The following is a 19,508-nucleotide window of genomic DNA, read 5'->3' as shown; positions in this document are numbered from 1 at the left end:
TTTATAAGTCATCTTACTAAACTTGGATAGATTATTTACATAAATGTAGTAAGAATAGTAGTTCTGTGCAGATTCTCAAATATGACATTTTGGTCAAAGCCTTGGTAATATCCAAGGGGCTTTACTGGCTCCATAAAGTCAACTTTAGTTCTTTAAAATTGTCTGGTGGGCTTCCCTGGTGGCGCAGTGGTTGGGAGTCCGCCTGCCGATGCGGGGGACACGGGTTCGTGCCCCGGTCCGGGAAGATCCCACGTGCCGCGGAGCGGCTGGGCCCGTGGGCCATGGCCGCTGAGCCTGCGCGTCCGGAGCCTGTGCTCCGCAAAGAGAGAGGCCACAGCAGTGAGAGGCCCGTGTACCACCAAAAAAAAAAAAAAAAAAAATTGTCTGGTAATAAGGAATTTCAGATTAGACCTTTAAAGTCTCTTTAGGCTAAGAAGCCAAGCTAAGGACTTGTTTAATTGTGTCCTGCTAAAAGAAGAACAAATTCTTATTGAGTTTATATAAATACATATATTGTCATGAAAAGAAGAGTATTTAATAAGAGTTTCTGAATTCTGGAGGGATTAGGTAGGGAGAACAAGATAAATGTTTCAACTTTTGTTTACAAACATATTTCTCAAATTGCTGTCAAGTTATAAATATTAATAGCTTAAAAGAGAGGAGCAAAAGGAGTCCTTTAAATCTGGAAAACAAAACATTAAACAACCAGCAATATTTAAAATGAAGTCCAAAAAGTTATAATCATCTTCATCAGTTCATTCAGTCTCCTGTAATTAATTTTTGTTTTGCTTCATCTTGGGTTAGTAGCTTTATGAATCAATCACTTTTCCAGTAGAGTCTCAGAAATTCTTACCCAGTTCAGTGTTATGATCTTAAAGTTATCAGAAACCTGTATTCTAGAGTACTTGTTAATATCTTTTCCATAAATCTCTTTGAAGATGAAGCATTTTGCCTGTAGATGATTACAAATGCTTTCAGAGAGGAATCAAGAGTAAAACAATAACTGTGACAAAAGACTTAAAAACATCCATGGTTAAAGATCTAGTGAGAATTCACCAAAAAATAATGCCCAAATTATTATTTTGTGACATACAATATTATAAAATAATAACTGGAATTTTGACTGATAACATTATACAAGGACATATCAGGTTTTTAGGAATTTCATATAATTTCTAGAACACATATTAATAATATATACTATGTAAGTATAATCTAAGAAGGTCAAACATTACTTTTTATTTGACAATGTCTGCCATGCAATTGAATATCAAATAAGCCTAAATAAACTGAGATTTCTCTTTTATAAGGAGAAAGAGCAAATGTTTTCAGAACTTCCAGGGGCCCTCTGGAAAATTCCAAAGTTAGTTTGAGGTCAAAAAGACTTCATTCAGAAGATTTGAAACCCTTGATCAATTAGGAGTGTAAGTCACTATGACATAATACTTAATTATCTGTTCACCAAAGTGATAACTGAAAGATTTCAAAGGCAAATATAGAAAGTTATATAGTTGTAAAAAATCTTAGCCTTTAAAATTGAAAAAACTCAGTTTTCCTAATTAATCAAAGATCTGATAAAGACAATGTGGAACACAGGAAATATTTCCCATGACACGGAAGCCCTGTTTCCTAGGCAGATTACATTAAAGGTAAAGAAAAACCTTTTATAATATTTTATTAAGAACAGACCAATAATCTAAGAAATTTTGTGATTTTAACAGAGAGAAAATTAAACTCTAGTTTTGTATCAGTACATTACTGAGCTCATTTTAAAAATCCTTGTAAATAAATCTATTCAATTTTAGCCAGCTGTGACCTCACAACATAAAATTTCTCTTCCACAAACCTTTTGCATCCTTCTATATCCATTTAGGTTTTGCCTTCTTCTTTTTCCTTTCTTCTTCTGAAAAAAAAAAACCAGTCATTTTATTTTACACATTACTCTCTTTCTCCTTAACAAAAACACACCCTATATTCCTTGCATACTCTTCATATGAAAATACATTTTATTGTAAATCAACTATACTTCAATTTTTAAAAATTACAAGCTCAAACCTCATAATAAGGATCACTTTGATGTTCCATATCCCTAGAATCAGCAATATTTTCACTATTATATTGATTTCTTCCAATCAATGTGAGGGAGAGCAATGTCAGTTTTCATTTCTTTGAATCAAAGTGAAAAACTGCAGGGCAGAATAGTCTAAAAAATAATGTTCATGTGCTGTTGGTTGTCAAAGAGAAGAGTTAGAGGGAAGGAGAAAACCAGACATCAGCTCCTCTCCCTACAATACACTAAACAACCAGCTCAGGTGGTTTTGTGCCCTATTCACTTGTGCAGCAACTATTGCTTGTATCCATGCCATGTAAACTCAGTCTATTATTTTCAGGATGTAGAACACACCTCTACATCCTTAGCAAGGAAACGGAAGAGCCAGTCTCATAATGAATGAGTGCTTTGGCACTTGTTAGGGGTTTGTATACTCTGGTTTAGACCAATGAGTCTATTAATTTCCTAATGCTAGATATTCAGGGGCTTTATGGAGAATGGATAAAAGTTCTGTTGACAGAATTAAAGGCTATGTAGCTGTGACAAAATTAAGACTGTCTCAGTTCTACTCTGTTTTGGGAATCTGAAGGGAGAAGAAAGTATGTAGAAAAAATATGCAAACACTTACTGAAAACTGTTTGTTCTTTTTTTATTCAAATATTTTATGGAGTTGTTTTTTATGAAGAAATGAAATAAATCTGTACTGATATTTTTTAATCCAATTTTCTTCCATTTCTTTGTATACAAAGTTGTTTTCCTTCACTCTTTATTGTTTCTAGTAGCTCTATTTTTACATATAGATTATAAATTTTAACTATAAGTAATCTTTATTTTCCAGTGAAAATTACGAAGCAGGCAATAGTGAACTATCTATCATATATTAGCACCCCATAGTAAATTAGCAAATTTATAAATACATAATTATAAAAACTTATACTTTTTAGAAACACATTTTTCATAGTACAATATTTAATGTGGTTTTAATGTGGCAAAAGACATATTTATTAATAGACCCAAATATTTTTCTCTCTGTAAAAATTAAGAAAAATAAATAAATTTAAATTTATGTTTAGTGATCAATGTCTCAGTAAATTATCTTATTTGAATGATCTAGATAATAAATGTTCATTATTTAGTTTAGCTTAGTATAAACTTTTATTTTATTTACATTTATTTAAATTACTTGTTTTTAACAATCATGTTTAGATTAGCCATCAAACAGCTAGCCATCATCTTAAGTTATTTTGTAACATAGAGAGAGCATGAGCTTATTCGACAAATAAACCAAGGTAGAAAAAGTTATATGTTTGCATTACATTTAATATTGACAATTCCAAAGACATGTCTGTTTTTATTAAACCAACAAACTTAAACTAACTTTTATTTAACAAAGATTATCCTGATCATGTGAACTTGAAAACAGTTGGATTAGAGTTTCCATTTCTGAGAGTTTTAGGAATATTTAATTTATACATGCACTTATTTCTCTTTAAGCCAACTAAGTAGAATTCTTTTTAAAATATCAGGGGCAGAGTCAAGATGGCAATGTGGGAAGATGTAGAGTTAGCATCTCCCCACAACTAGGGCGCCTGCTGGCCGCTGGTGGGAAAACCCCCAAGGGGACAGGAGGAACCCCAAAGTGAACCAGTAGGACGTAGGGGGCCTGAGGGGGGAGGAGAAGTGGAGGCCAGACAGGATCAGTGGCCCTGAGGCCGGGGAGATCAGGAGAGGCAGGTGGGAAGGACCCTCCAGGAAGAGCGGGAGAGGAGCAGAGGGCGACTGCCCCACCCACTCAGGCCAGGGAGGCTGCTGAGCTCCCAGGCCGATCCCCTGCCCTCCAAAGCCCCCTCCAGACCACGTGGGTTCTTGAGGGCATAGGAGGGAGGCCAGGGAGATCAGGAGAAGCAGGCAGTAGGGGCCCTCCCAGACTGAAGAAGCAGGAGAGGAGGGCATTTACCCCACCCACTCGAGCCCAGGAAGCCTGCTGGGCTCCCAGGTGAGGTCCCCTGCCCTCTGAGACCAGGGGTGGGGGGCACACCTGGACCCCTTCTGTTCCTTGATCCTAAGCCCCAATCCCAACAGCCCCCAGGGCATTTTCCAGCCCTGTGGGTCCTGAGTATTGGCCCTGCCCACCGCCCAAATCTAGCCCTTGCTTAGGCCCTGCCCTCCACAGCCAAGGCCTTCCCCCACCCCCGCTTTTTTTTCCCCTCCTCCTCTTTTTTACTATTGTGATACTATAGTACTTTCCAGTTGTTGATTCATCTATATTTTATTTTTATATTCTTCATAGCATATCTATTAGTTTCCTAGTCTAATTTTATATTTTACTTTATTATTGGTTTTGTTTGGAGGTTTTTTTTGCCACCCCAGGTGGCTTGCAGGATCTTGGTCCATGAGCCCAGAGTTGGGCCTAAGCTCCTGTGGTGGGAGCTCTGAGTCCAGACCACTGGACTAACAGAGAACCTCAAACCCTAGGGAATATTCATCGGAGTGAGGTCTCACAGAGTTCCTCATCTCAGCACCAAGACCCATCGCTACCTGATAGCCTACAAACCCCAGAGTTGGAAACCTCAGGCCAAACAACCAGTAAGACAGGAACACAATCCCACTCATTTAAAAAAAACAAAAGAGACACGGCAAAAAAATATATCACAGATGAAGGAGCAAGGTAAAAACCTACAAGACCAAATAAATGAAGAGGAAATAGTTAATCTACCTGAAAAAGAATTCAGAGTAATCATAGTAAAGATGATCCAGAATCTCAGAAATAGAATGGAGGCATGGATTGAGAAAACACAAGAAATGTTTAACACAGATATAGAAGAACTAAAGAATAAACAAAGAGAGATGAACAACATAATGACTGAAATGAAAAATACACTAGAAGGAATCAATAACAGAAAAACTGAGGCAGAAGAACAGAGAAGTGAGCTGGAAGACAAAATGGTGGAAATAACTGCCAAGGAGCAGAATAAAGAAAAAAGAATGAAAAGAATTGTAAACAATCTCAGAGACCTCTGGGACAACAATAAATGTACCAACATTCGAATTATAGGGGTCCCAAAAGAAGCGGAGAAAAAGAAAGGGCCTGAGAAAATATTTGAAGACATTATAGTTGAAAACTTCCCTAACATGGGAGAGAAAATAGTCAATCAAGTCCAGGAAGCACAGAGAGTCCCATACAGGATAATCCCTAGGAAAAACACACCAAGACACATATTAATCAAACTAATAAAAATTAAACTCAAAGAAAAAATATTAAAAGCAGCAAGGGAAAAACAAAAAATAACATACAAAGGAATCCCCATAAGTTATCAGCATATTTTTCAGTGGAAACTCTACAGGCCAGAAGGGAGTGGCACGATAAAGTGATGAAAGAGAAAAACCTACAACCAAGATTACCCTACCCAGCAAGGATCTCATTCAGATTTCACAGAGAAGTCAAAAGCTTTTCAGACAAGCAAAAGCTAAGAGAATTCAGCACCACCAAACCAGCTTTAGAGCAAATGCTGAAGAAACTTCTCAAAGAGGGAAACACAAGAGAAGAAAAAGACCCACAAAAACAAACCCAAAACAATTAAGAAAATGGTAATAGGAACATATGTATCAATAATAACCTTGAATGTAAATGGATTAAATGCCCCAACAAAAAGACACAGACTGGCTGAATGGATACAAAAACAAGACCCATATATATGCTGTCTACAAGAGACCCACTTCAGACCTAGGGACACATACAAACTGAATGTGAAGGGATGGAAGAAGATATTCCATGCAAATGGAAATCAAAAGAAAGCTGGAGTAGCAATACTCATATCAGATAAAATAAACTTTAAAATAAAGTCTGCTACAACAGACAAGGAGGGACACTACATAATGATCAAAAGATCAATCCAAGAAGAAGATATAGCAATTATAAATGTTTATGCACCCAACATAGGAGCACCTCAATACATAAGGCAAACGCTAACAACCATGAAAGGAGAAATCGACAGTAACACAATAATAGTAGGGTAGTTTAACACCCCACTTCAACAAACAGAATACAGGTATGCACAATAAATTCCGAGAGCTCAACAAGCAAAGAGAGCAGCATTCAGGCTGACTGCAAGGTTGGCAAGAAAGTGGTGAGCTCCATGGGCCCAGTGGGTACCAGCACCTGGTTGCTCACTGGCCTCAGAGTTGTTGAGGGTCTTCTTTGGATCCCACTTCTGATGGCAGAAAACTGTCAAAAATCCAGAAATAACACAATCAAAACCACCAAATCAATACATAGTATTTACTAAGAGTTTGTTGTGTACCTAAAAACAGCAACTGGGAGCTTCCAGAGTCAAAGATGGATATGAAGGTCACAGGCATTAAACTACAGCAAGGCTTATAAAGTGAAAATGAGAAAGTTATTAACATTTACAATGACTGGTTATTACAATGGGGGGTTCCAGATGGCAGGGGATTGGTTAAAAGTGATTCTCTCATAACATTTTAAAGAGCATGACTTAAGGGTTTGTTTGTTTTTTTATGACTGTCAGAGGCATTTACAAGAAATAACCTAGGTTAAGTTTCATTTATGTTCATGAAATACGCTAGATTTAGTTGAGCTTACTGGCTTAAATGGTTTTGTCTGCTCAGGGAATTCTCAAGTCCAGTCTCCATTTTGTATTTAATTTTAACCACACACACACACACACACACACACACACACTGAGAGCAATCTGCTTTAATGTACTAGAATAAATGTCTCAGGCCAAGCCTGTCAGAGTTTGGTTTTGCTATTAAAGGGCACATTCAGGGCCCCTCAAGGTACTGAAATCTAATGTTGGGAAACTAGGGAAACAGTGTCACTTGCAGGAAGCCCAAATTGAATACTTTAGTGATTGGAGCTGTTCCAATTCTAACTGAAGTCTGTGCCTTCCTGTCTGGGACTATAAGCGTCGAGAAACACTCTGGGTGAGGGAGTGGGTGGGAGGGAATCAGAGAAGGGTTCACTACTGATGAGGCATATGCGGGAGACTCAGAAGTCTGTTCAGTCATTCCCAGACCGAGAGCCCCAAGGAAAACAAGCTGCTTTGAGCACTTCTTCGTCACGCCCACAGTGAACGTGCAGATTCTCTGCCTTCCAGCCCCGCCAGCCCACACCACTGAGAACTAAGGTCAGCCAATCCGGTCCCCGCCAGTTCTCGCACTTCCCCTCCCTAATGCTGGTGCCACCATCAACAGGTCTCCACCCCATGTGCCTCCCCACTTCATCCTTGTCACCATAGAAACACACAGAGATTCAATGACGTTTGAGGGACTAAGAATAGAGATGAAAAACGCACAGTCTTGCACCAGGAGAGGCACAAAGCCTACGAGGGCGAGAACACAGAAACAAATCAATATAATATGACATTAACCGAGGAATATGCAGAATACTCCTGATACAGCAAGAGTGAATTACTCCTGAACAATGTGATTTGGATAGTATTTTCCTCACCCACTATATTAGCTTCCTATTGCTGCTGTAACAAATTACCACAAACTCAGTGGGTTAAGACAACACAGATTGATTATCTTACAGTTCTGGATGTCAGATGTCTGACACACGACTCAGTGGGCTACAATCAAAGTGTGTTGGCAGGGCTGTTTTTCTTTCCTGGAGGCTCTTGGAGAGAAATCATTTCAGAATCCCCTGCAAACCAGTTCTGGAGATGGCTTTTACTTGGCCAAGAGGCTCTTACAGTCTCAGAGAAAGTCAAGATAATGAATAGGAGGAATTTTTCTGATGGATTCTATCTTAAATTCTTAAAAAATAATCAATAGAGAGCTTCCCTGGTGGTGCAGTGGTTAAGAATCCGCCTGCCAATGCAGGGGACACGGGTTCGAGCCCTGCTCCGGGAAGATCCCACATGCCGTGGAGCAACGAAGCCCATGCACCACAACTACTGAGCCCACATGCCACAACTACTGAAGCCCACGGGCCTAGAGCCTGTGCTCTGCAGCAAGAGGCCACCGCAATGAGAAGCCCACGCACCACAACGAAGTGTAGCCCCCCACTCACCGCAACTAGAGAAAGCCCGCACACAGCAACGAAGACCCAACCCAGCCAAAAATAAATATAATAAATAAATAAATTTATTTTAAAAATCAATAGAGCCAATATATTAATTTAATCCATTTATTAAGCACCTACTATATGCCAGCTGCTTTGCTGGGTGCTAAGGCTACAAAGATCAAAGAGAGAGAGTTCCTGACCTCCAGGAATCCACCACACAGAGAGGAAAAATCAGAAATGTGATCAAATGCACTGTGATAACTGCTCCAGTGAATAATGTGCCATAAGATCTCAGAGGAAGCAATATAAATAATGCATTCTGCTGAAGCAGTGTTGGAGGAGTCTTGGTGAGGAGACAGGATAGTGGCCTGTAGAGCCGCAAGAGAAGGTGACATTTGAGAGTTCTTCCCTTAGAGAAAAAGAGACTAAATAATCTAAGTTGAATTTTCCAGGTTCATAAATACACTTTTTATAAAGAGGCTAAGAACGCTTACCAAATAATTAAATGGGAACGTGTTTGTTCGTTCTTCTGTCTCACATTATCACACATACCTGGCTAATTAAAATATGTCATTTTAGGGGGCTTCCCTGGTGGCGCAGTGGTTGAGAGTCCGCCTGCCGATGCAGGGGACACGCGTTCGTGCCCCGGTCCGGGAAGATCCCACATGCCGCGGAGCGGCTGGGCCCGTGAGCCATGGCCGCTGAGCCTGCGCGTCCGGAGCCTGCGCTCCGCAACGGGAGAGGCCACAACAGTGAGAGGCCCGCGTACCGCAAAAAAAAAAAAATAAAAAATAAAAAGAAACCCTTAAAAAAAAAAAAAAAGTCATTTTAGGGACTTCCTGGTGGTCCAGTGGTAAAGAATCTGCCTTCCAACGCAGGGGACGCAGACTCGATCCCTGGTCAGGGAACTAAGATCCCACATGCCGCGGGGCAACTAAGCCCACGTGCCACAACTACTGACCTTGCGCACCCCAAGGAGAGAGCCCGTGTGCCACAAACTACAGAGCCCACTCACCCTGGAGCCCACACGCCACAACCAGAAAGAGAAAACCTGCATGCCACAACTAGAGAGAAGCCCACGCGCTGCAACGAAGAGCCCGCACACCACAACTAAGACCCAACGCAGCCAAAAATAAAATCTAATAATAAAATAATAATAATAATAAATAAATCGTTTTAAAAAATAAAATGTCATTTTAATTAAAGGCATCCATGGAAGGTGGCCAGGTATCAATGTACCGATGGCCCAGCTGCTCATTTCCTGGCAAGCAAGTTCCCTGAGTAACCTACCAATGTCATCATCACCCCCAACCCAGATGAAACTTATGTTGGAGGCAACCAGGGCTATGTGTTCTCAGAGGAAAGAAATAAGTTGCATAAGCAAGACATCCGTTTCGCTGCATTCTCAGAGGACTTAGTTCCACGCCCGGGGAGAAGTAATGTGACTCTCTCAGGATGGTTCAGAGCCAAGCCCCAGATTCCTGAGGGAGATTCATTGCTTGCTAACATGAATTTTGGCCCTGGGTAGACAAATCTCCAAACCATCCTCTTCATATGTCATGTTTGTTCAAGTCAAGACACACCTATCAAGTGCCTACTCTATGAGAGAAACTCTGCTTTGATGCTGGAGCCACGAGACTGAAAACGACAGTCTCTGCCACAGAGGGGCTCATGTCTGGCTTCCTGACTCATTTCCCAGATGAGGAAGCTGAGGCTCTTAACTTTCTGGTTTCTTTTTCTGGTCTGTTCATGTCGTACTCTCTTCATTGAGTACTTTTCTCCCTCCCTGGATTCGCAGAGCCCAACTGAAGTCCAACTTCTTCTAAGAGGATTTCCTGACTCCTGTAATCATTAACTTTTACTTTCTCTACATTTCTATTTCACTAAGTCTGTATCTGACAACTTATCACTTAATTATACTTTGCTTTGTATTATTTCTTTAATTATTTAAAGTGTCCATCACGGAACTCCAATGATATTGTAAGCTTCTTGAAGGCAGGAGTCATCTTTTAAATTTCGAGTCTGGACACAAAGTTAATTCTCAATATTTAGTCAAGATTTAACTGACTGGATGATGGAAACCAGCTCTCAAGCAGTAATGGAAGGAGAGGAATGGTAAGCAATGCTCCCACCTTCAAAGGCTGGTTTAGTCCTAACCCAGCCTTCAAAAACCAGCTGCATCGCGTTTAAAGAACCTTCCATAAGAGCATAACATAAAAACAAAAGGGTCCACATTATGGATCATATTCACAATCCATCCAATTAAAGACTGAGTCCATCAGAGTAAAAAAAAAAAAGGATGATTTATTATATGGGAGAACCATGTAAATGTCAACCTCAAAAGCTAGCCTCCCAGCATCCTAAATTTAATTTAACCAATCTATTATCCATGCATTAATCTAAACCCTTTGAGATGTTTTGAAATTAAAAATAACTCTTTTTCTTATTGCCATAAAGGATTGTTTTTTCCTCCCTCTCTCATCCCTATTCTTGGGGTCTGGCACCTTCTAGGAAAGCTTGATTAACAGAAGTAGGCATTTAGTAGGGAAAGAGACAGCAACTCTTTGTAACATTACAGCGCCTGAAAGCACATGAATGTTGGCAGCGGGAAAGGTCTGATTTTTGTAACCATGGTAAGGGCCTCTTTCTTTTCTCCCCTCTTCTACTTACTTGCAGGATGCAAGCCCAAGGAAATCCTCAAACCTTTTCTAACCCCTGGCCTGTCTCATCCAGAAGGAGCTGGATGACTGACACCCAGCTGAAGGCTATGGAGTGGAAGAAGTCTGGAGGGCTGCGTTTCCCCTGTGGGCTGTAAAAACACAAGTCCACTACTTTCTTCTGGTCTGTGTTGCTCTGTGTCTATATTCTTTTCTCCTGTTACAGTAGAGTTTTCCCCTGGTACTTCGGCAGAATTTTTTCCCTAGTACACTAGGTTCTGGAAAGGAAAGGGAAAGGGAAAGGGATAAGGATAGGAAAAGGAAAGGAAAGGAGAAGCAAAAGCAAAAGCCCCATCAGGAGCGGGTTATCTGCCACTTGCCTATGTGGAGCAAAGGCTTTTCACATCCTTTATACCCCTCTTTCATCCTATAGTCAGCCAGAACCTGGCACATTGTAGGAAGGCATCTGACAGTGATCTCTTTCACTGAAGAGAAGAGATCATTGAAGAATTCCAAAGAACTCATAAGAGAGAAGAGGATTCCCATTGGTAGAACCAGAAAAGTTTATCCAGAGCCTTGAAGGTTCTGTCTTTATTTACTGGCTCCTAAACTTGGCACAGTGCCTGATACCCTGTAATTATATAATAATATGGATTGATGAAATGGCTAAATAGCAGTATGATAGCTACCATGTATTGAGTACTTACCTCAGTGCCTAACATGTTGAAAATCTAGAATAAATATTCGTTGAACAAAGAGGGAATAGCAGTAAGGATAATATTATTTATTGAGAACTTATTGCTCAATTATCTTGTTTAATCCTCACAACAACCATAGGAGATCGGTATTCCCATTATTCCCATTTTACAGATAAGGAAAAATCAGGGTTTACAGGCATTAAGTAACTTTCCCCAAAATCAAAACGGCTAGCAAGAATTTCCCAAATAGCTATTACCAGACGCGCAGTGAATGGTGTCCTTCACCAGAGGGCACAGTCTTATACCCCAGACTTGCCCTGAAAAATTGATGATGCAGGTAGATCTGGGGAAGTAGACTCATGATCCCAGCCATGTATAACAGCAACGCTGCTGGAATCAGGGGATTCTGCACAGTCAGGGGAACCAAACTGGGAAATGAGAAGGCATCTCAAAAACTAAATGATCACAAGGCCACAAATCATAATCCTCAGGTTCCCCTCTCATGTACATATTCAGCATTTTCTAAGCCTTCAGCCAATATTTCTCCCTTTCTGGTTTGTTTCCCCAGGTGGACAAATGTATTCTACATCTAATTTTTACTTTAGTAAATTATAAAGTAATGGCACATGGTTCTAACTTAATGGATGTGTTATCATCAAATGGCTCCCCAACATACTGTAAACAAAATGTTTTTAAGTTTGTCATTTCAGAATCCTATATCTGAATGTTAATTTTCCTAATCTAGGACTCTTTTCTATCTCAAGCCAGTAAATAAGGAAACTCTATTTCTACTTCTTTCCTTTCCACTGTGTTTTGGCAAAAATAGATTCAGAACTTATTACTATTTAATTTGATCCTTTCAGGTGGATCTGAGTCTGTCTCATTTATTGACTAGATCCTTACATACATATCATTCTTATCCACCCCTTGGTCCTGTCCACCATGGAAACAGTAAGTGATAAGGGGACAGAAACAAGCATGAAATTCAAAACCAGATGCAACCTGGTACTGGGGCTACAGGGCCCTTGTTTTCTGTAACTGCGGTGGACCATTCCTATTTGCCTGTTCTTGGTATACTATAGTAAGGTTAAAGTCAAGATTGGGAGAAAAGACATATCAGGTAAATACTTACCCAAAAAAAGCTGTATTAGCTGTATTTATTTCATAAAAGATGTACTTTAAATTTAAAAACCACTATAAAAATAAAGAGGCACCGTGTTGTATGAAAGGAGAGAAGGTTAGCACTCCCCTTGACAAGGATGGAAGAGGCCTTCGGGCCTAACAACACGCATACGGTTAAGGTATTGCCACTTACTTCGTGGCATCTAACGACTGGTTTTTTTACAATGCTTGGTGTCAGTTTATTTATCCCTTATAAAAATAAAATACAGTGTGTGTGTGTGAAAAAAGAAAACCATATTGAACACAATGTGAAAAATAAATTTCACTATGTAAAAAATAAATAAAGAAAATAAAACATAAAAATAAATTAAAAAATAAAGAGACACAAACGTGAGAATAGGAAAAATTCACCACGAAAATATAAAAATTCTGAACTTGCTTGAATTGGCAATTCAATAGAAGAAAAAATATATGGCCAATAAACATATGAAAAGATCAATATCACATTAATAAAATTCAAACCACAATAAGATACCATTTTATATCCGTCAGATAAGCAAAAACCATGAAGTGCAATTACCAACTGTTGGTGAGGATGGAGAGCGCTAAGAACTCTCATTCACTGCTAGTAGAAGTTGTGAATGACAGAATCACTTTGGAGAACAATTTGGCTCTATTTCATAAAGTTGAACCCCAATATTATATGCTTTGACCCAGCATTCCAGTCCTTGGCAAGTACCCTATAAATTACTGCTCCTGTACTCAAGGACATATACAAGAATGTTCATAATAGCATTGTTTGAAATGGCAGGGAGGGAAAAAAGGAAACAATCTAAATGTCCATGAATAGGAAATTTTTTTAACCTTGAATCCTCTGAGGATGAATTTTTTGTTTGTTTTTTTGTCTGTGTTGGGTCTTCGTAACTGCACACAGGCTTCTCATTGCGGTGGCTTCTCTTGTTACAGAGCATGGGCTTTAAGCGCACAGGCTTCAGTGGTTATGGCACGTGGGCTCAGTAGTTGTGGCTTGCAGGCTCTAGAACACACGCTCAGTAGTTGTGGCGCACAGGCTTAGTTGCTCCACGGCGTGTGGGATCTTCCCGGACCAGGGCTCGAAAAGGTATCCCCTGCATTGGCAGGCGGATTCTCAACCACTGCGCCACTAGGGAAGCCCCTGAGGATGAATCTGAATCCAATTCATTCATAATACATTGCACAAATCACAGTTTCAAGGTCGGGACTTCTTTTTTTTGATAGATTTCAATGTTTATAATTTAATATTTCCATCTTGTATCCCTTTCACACATATGAAAAAGCCTAAACATTCCAAATAGGGAAAACAGGCACTATTGGATTATTAACTGGAGAAAGCTGTGTAGCTCTCTGTCTTCCACAATGGCTCACAGGGCTGAAATGCCCTGTTGAATTTACCATGGTTCAGGTACTAGCCCTGAGATGTGCAAGTCAGAAACTTGAGTTGTCACTTCACTAAAGGTGAACCTACGTCCTTAGGAAGACTCACATCAACCAAGAGACTGATACATGAAATAAGAATATCAATTTCTTAATTCATAATGAGATGTGAGACTGCTTGGGGACCATGAGAAACCCGGTTGCAATCAGAAAATTTACTGATAAGCAAGGAATCAGTTGCATTCACTTAAGACACATTCACTAGAATGTAAGCGCCATGAGGACATTTCTGTCTGATTTTTCCACTGTGAAAATTCCAGCATCTATAACAACACCTGATTCAATAAAAATCTATTAAATGAATGAATGAGGAGAAACTTAAGTATCCATCTCTACAATATGCAAAGACTGATCTCAAGATTCAGCTACTGGAGTTCTTGCATCAGGGTATTCTGGTTCCAGTACAGTGCCAGAGCAGGAGGTGCCAATTTTGGCATCTGAGATTCTTTTCCTATGCTTCCAGGACTGATCCTAGGAGATACCTTTAGTTGCCTAGACTATAGCCATTCCCTTCTAATTCCTTGCTAAGAGCATCCCAATTTTGTTTGGGGCAGAAATGTGCTCAACCTCAAAGAATGAATCACAATTCATCTTGGCCAAACATAGCATCTCTGTTCCCCTGTGCCAAATACTCACTGTCCCAGCCTCCCTTGCAGCCATATTACCCATTACTGCCCAATAAGACATAAAGGGAAGACTTCTGGAGTATTCTAGTAAAGATGTTGCTTTCCAGATAAAAAGACAGAGCCTTAAGCAGAGAAAGATTTTAGCTCCTGACCTTTCCTCCCTGTTTAGGATGCGGATGTCAGGAAATGATGCTTGGAGCTACTGCAGCCCTTTTATGTTCAAGAGATGAGTTGAGAATAATTGGCAGAGTGAAAGGGTTTTAAAAGCCCAGTTCCTCTGTAACATGATTAATTGCTGAACTAGCCCTGAAACTGGCTACCTCCAGTCTTCTAACTGAGTTTTTTAAGTTTTCATGGCTTAAGCTACTGTAAGTAGGTTATTCTGTTAGTTGTAGTCAAAAGCATTTCTAACTGATACAATGATTAAAGTTGTTATAAGATATACCTTTTCTCTTTAGGTATGTTAATACAGTCAGTCAGTTTATAGTCAAATATTAACTGGCCTAGGATACAATTTGAATAACTCTGCTCGATTTTCAATTTCACTTTCAGAGCCTATCCTAATTTCACTGATTTCTAATGCCACTACACAATGTGACAGCACTGAGCACCTCAGGTCTCCTTTTCCCAACACTCCTTTGCCTGATCTGTTCCTTCTTTCAAATCTATCCAAGTTGTGCCAGGTTGTGGTACTTCTGAACCAAAATAATCTCTTTTATCATGATAAACAGAAACTGATTTCAGTGTTGAATGAATCAGAATATAGTTGATGTTATCAACAAAAGATACTGAATTCCATTTGTGGGAATCTGGATATCATGCTTACTTACTTATTCTTTATTTCATTCCATTTTTGAGAGGTAAATATAAGATGTTTTAGGTGTTTCCTTTGGTGATTTCTTACCTGATAGGTATAAGATATCAGAAACAACAGCAGAGCCACACTTCCTGTTGGTCCCGTCTGTTCTTTATTCCTTTTTTCCTCTTTTCCTGTCTTCCCTTGGATTATTTTTTATGAACCCATTTTATCTCCTCTATTGACCTATTAGATATACCTTTTTAAGAAATATAGTCATTGCTCTGAGCTTTACAATATACAACTTTAACTTATCACAGTCTACTTTAAAGGTTATAGCATTTAACATGTAATGTAAGAATCGTTTAACAATATACGTCCATCCCATCTCCCCCATTCTTTGTGCTCATACATTCTACTTCTACAAATGTTATAAATCCCATAATATACTGTTGTTATTCTTACTTTAAGTAGTTAAGTATCTTATGTCTAAATGTCTAAATGTCTTTAGACATTAAAAGATGATACAAATAGATGGAGAGATATACCATGTTCTTGGATTGGAAGAATCAACATTGTGAAAATGACTCTACTACCCAAAGCAATCTAAAGATTCAATGCAATCTCTATCAAACTAACACTGGCATTTTTCATAGAACTAGAACAAAAAATTTCACAATTTGTATGGAAACACAAAACACCCCGAATACCCAAAGCAATCTTTTTTCTTTTTTCCAGTACACGAGCCTCTCACTGCCGTGGCATCTCCCATTGCGGAGAGCAGGCTCTGGACACACAGGGTCAGCGGCCATGGCTCATGGGCCCAGCTGCTCCACGGCATGTGGGATCTTCCCGGACCGGGGCACGAACCCATGTCGCCTGCATCGGCAGGTGGATTCTCAACCACTGCACCACCAGGGAAGCCCCAAAGTAATCTTGAGAAAGAAAAACAGAGCTGGAGGAATCAGGCTCCCTGACTTCAGACTATACTACAAAGCTACAGTAATCAAGACAGTATGGTACTGGCACAAAAACAGAAATATAGATCAATGGAACAGGAGAGAAAGCCACACACATATGGTCACCTTATCTTTGATAAAGGAGGCAAGAATATACAGTGGAGAAAAGACAGCCTCTTCAATAAGTGGTGCTGGGAAAACTGAACAGCTACATGTAAAAGTATGAAATTAGAACACTCTCTAACACCATACACAAAAAATAAACTCAAAATGGATTAAAGACCTAAATGTAAGGCCAGACACTATCAAACTCTTAGAGGAAAACATAGGCAGAACACTCTATGACACACATCACAGCAAGATCCTTTTTGACCCACCTCCTAGAGAAATGGAAATAAAAACAAAAATAAACAAATGGGACCTAATGAAACTTAAAAGCTTTTGCACAGCAAAGGAAACCAAAAACAAGATGAAAAGACAACCCTCAGAATGGGAGAAAATATTTGCAAACGAAGCAACTGACAAAGGATTAATCTCCAAAATTTACAAGCAGCTCATGCAGCTCAATAACATAAAAACAAACAACCCAATCCAAAAATGGACAGAAGACCTAAATAGGCATTTCTCCAAAGAAGATATACAGATTGCCAACAAACACATGAAAGAATGCTCAACATCGTTAATCATTAGAGAAATGCAAATCAAAACTACAATGAGGTATCATCTCACACTGGGCAGAACGGCCATCATCAAAAAATCTACAAACAATAAATGCTGGAGAGGGTGTGGAGAAAAGGGAACCCTCTTGCACTGTTGGTGGGAATGTAAATTGATACAGCCACTATGGAGAACAGTACGGAGGTTCCTTAAAAAACTACAAATAGAACTATCATACGACCCAGCAATCCCACTACTGGGCATATACCCCGAGAAAACCATAATTCAAAAAGAGTCATGTAGGGCTTCCCTGGTGGCGCAGTGGTTGAGAATCCGCCTGCCGATGCAGGGGACACGGGTTCGTGCCCCGGTCCGGGAAGATCCCACATGCCGCTGAGCGGCTGGGCCCGTGAGCCATGGCCGCTGAGCCTGCGCGTCCGGAGCCTGTGCTCCGCAACGGGAGAGGCCACAGCAGTGAGAGGCCCGCAAAAAAAAAAATAAAAATAAAAATAAAAATAAAAATAAAAAATTAAAAAAAAAAAAGAGTCATGTACCACAATGTTCATTGCAGCTCTATTTACAATAGCCAGGACATGGAAGCAACCTAAGTGTCCATCGACAGATGAATGGATAAAGAAGATGTGGCACATATATACAATGCAATATTACTCAGCCATAAAAAGAAACGAAATTGAGTTATTTGTAGTGAGGTGGATGGACCTAGAGTCTGTCATACAGAGTGAAGTAAGTCAGAAAGAGAAAAACAAATACCATATCCTAACATATATATATGGCATCTAAAAAAAAAAAAAGGTCCTGAAGAACCTAGGGACAAGACAGGAACAAAGACACAGACCTACTAGAGAATGGACTTGAGGATATGGTGAGGGGGAAGGGTAAGCTGTGACAAAGTGAGAGAGTGGCATGGACATATATACACTACCAAACGTAAAATAGATAGCTAGTGGGAAGCAGCCACATAGCACAGGGAGATCAGCTAGGTGGTTTGTGACCACCTAGAAGGGTGGGATAGGGAGGGTGGGAGGGAGGGAGATGCAAGAGGGAAGAGATATAGGAACATATGTATATGTATAACTGATTCACTTTGTTATAAAGCAGAAACTAACACACCATTGTAAAGCAATTATACTCCAATAAAGATGTTAAAAAAATAAAATAAAGACATTAAAAACAAAAATATCTTTTATATGACCCACACATTTACCATTTCTGGTACTCTTCATTCCTTTGCATAGATTCTTGTGTCCATCTGGTATCATTTTCCTTTAACCTGAAGAACTTCTTTTAGCATTCCTTGTGGTACAAGTTCACTAGTGATGAATGCTCTTTGCTTTAGCTTATCTGAAATGTCTTTATTTTGCCTTCATCTTTGAAGGACATTTTCACTGGATATAAAATTCTGGGTTGAAAGCATTCTTCCAATACTTTAAAGATGTTGTTCCACCATCTTCAGGTTTGCATTGTTTTTGATGAGAAACCAGTGATTAGCCTTAACTTAAGATTTTCTCTGTATCACTAGTTTTGAGAAATTTGATTCTGCAGTGCCTTGATGTGGTTTCTTTGTGTTTATGCTGCTTGGCATTCACTGGGATTATTGGATATGTTTGTTTGTAGTTTTCAACAAATGTGGAACATTCGGAAAGCTGAGTAAGAGAATTATAAAATTGTAAATTGAGTTTCATTGTAATAGAATGCTGAAGGTAAATGAAGAGTACTTAACCACTATTCACAGCTCTTTAACAGCTTTTTGTTTTTAACCATGGATTCAGAGACTAGATACTGAAAGAAAGTTTGGGACATTGTTCTATCTGCTGTCTTGCCCAGATTCTAAGCACTGTAACTGCATAACTTCCCTCTATTTGGTATAAGCTTAAAATATCTGTAAAAAGGAGAAGGGAAAAAAAAGTTGTGTGAATCAATATGTTCTACCTAATGCTTTTTCAATATTTTCTCCTATTTTCACTAATCTACCTCTTTAAAAAAGATCTCCACATGTGGTTTAGAGTTGGAATGTTAATTAGGTCACAGATGAGGTCCACTTTTAGAGACAGGATTGTAAATAATTTATCCTGCATAATGTGTTCTGGATTTGACCTTGTCCACATGATGTCTGGCTAGGCAGATGAAAAACTCCAGGCAGAGTACAATAGGGATTACAATACTGATTACCCAGCCTCTGTGATTACCAGCCTCTGTGATGATTCCTGATTCTATGATCATTGGAGCAATATTCCCTCATTGGTTGGCAAATGTTAACAGAATCATTGCACATTTATTATTCATGAGGAAGGTGAAGCTTCATGACAAAGGTCAATGAATAAGAGAATGATCCCTATGTAAAGGCAGGAAGAAAATTGATTTAGGGACAAATCCTTCTCTCTCTGCATTGGACCACTCACAATTATTCTTCCTAATCCA

General features: G+C 39.4%; 1 protein-coding gene and 1 non-coding gene across 5 annotated transcripts in view; one reads left to right on the top strand and one right to left on the bottom strand.

Annotated features, from left to right (window-relative positions):
- The window catches only part of ACOT9 (acyl-CoA thioesterase 9), a 61,792-nt gene that overhangs the window by 34,276 nt on the left and 8,008 nt on the right, over nucleotides 1-19,508 (bottom strand). For 2 of the 4 annotated variants that reach the window (XM_067024088.1, XM_067024085.1), the window contains exon 2: nucleotides 1,847-1,903. Coding sequence is in view for 2 of the 4 variants with exons in the window: in XM_067024085.1 (XP_066880186.1) it covers nucleotides 1,847-1,869 (23 nt within the window). In the remaining 2 variants the exon portion in view is untranslated. Of the gene's footprint in view, nucleotides 1-1,846; nucleotides 1,904-18,294; nucleotides 18,734-19,508 lie in introns of those variants that run through there. The other 2 variants (XM_067024089.1, XM_067024087.1) reach the window with 2 other exon arrangements.
- On the top strand, nucleotides 12,652-12,777 carry LOC131749088 (U6atac minor spliceosomal RNA). The gene has a single exon (XR_009333198.1). It is a non-coding gene; the product is annotated as a U6atac minor spliceosomal RNA (small nuclear RNA).

Source organism: Kogia breviceps, chromosome X (genome assembly GCF_026419965.1).
Source record: "Kogia breviceps isolate mKogBre1 chromosome X, mKogBre1 haplotype 1, whole genome shotgun sequence".
Lineage (NCBI taxonomy): Eukaryota > Metazoa > Chordata > Mammalia > Artiodactyla > Physeteridae > Kogia > Kogia breviceps.
The sequence above is the reverse complement of the archived record's forward strand: the minus strand, read 5'-3'. Positions and strand labels throughout refer to the sequence as shown.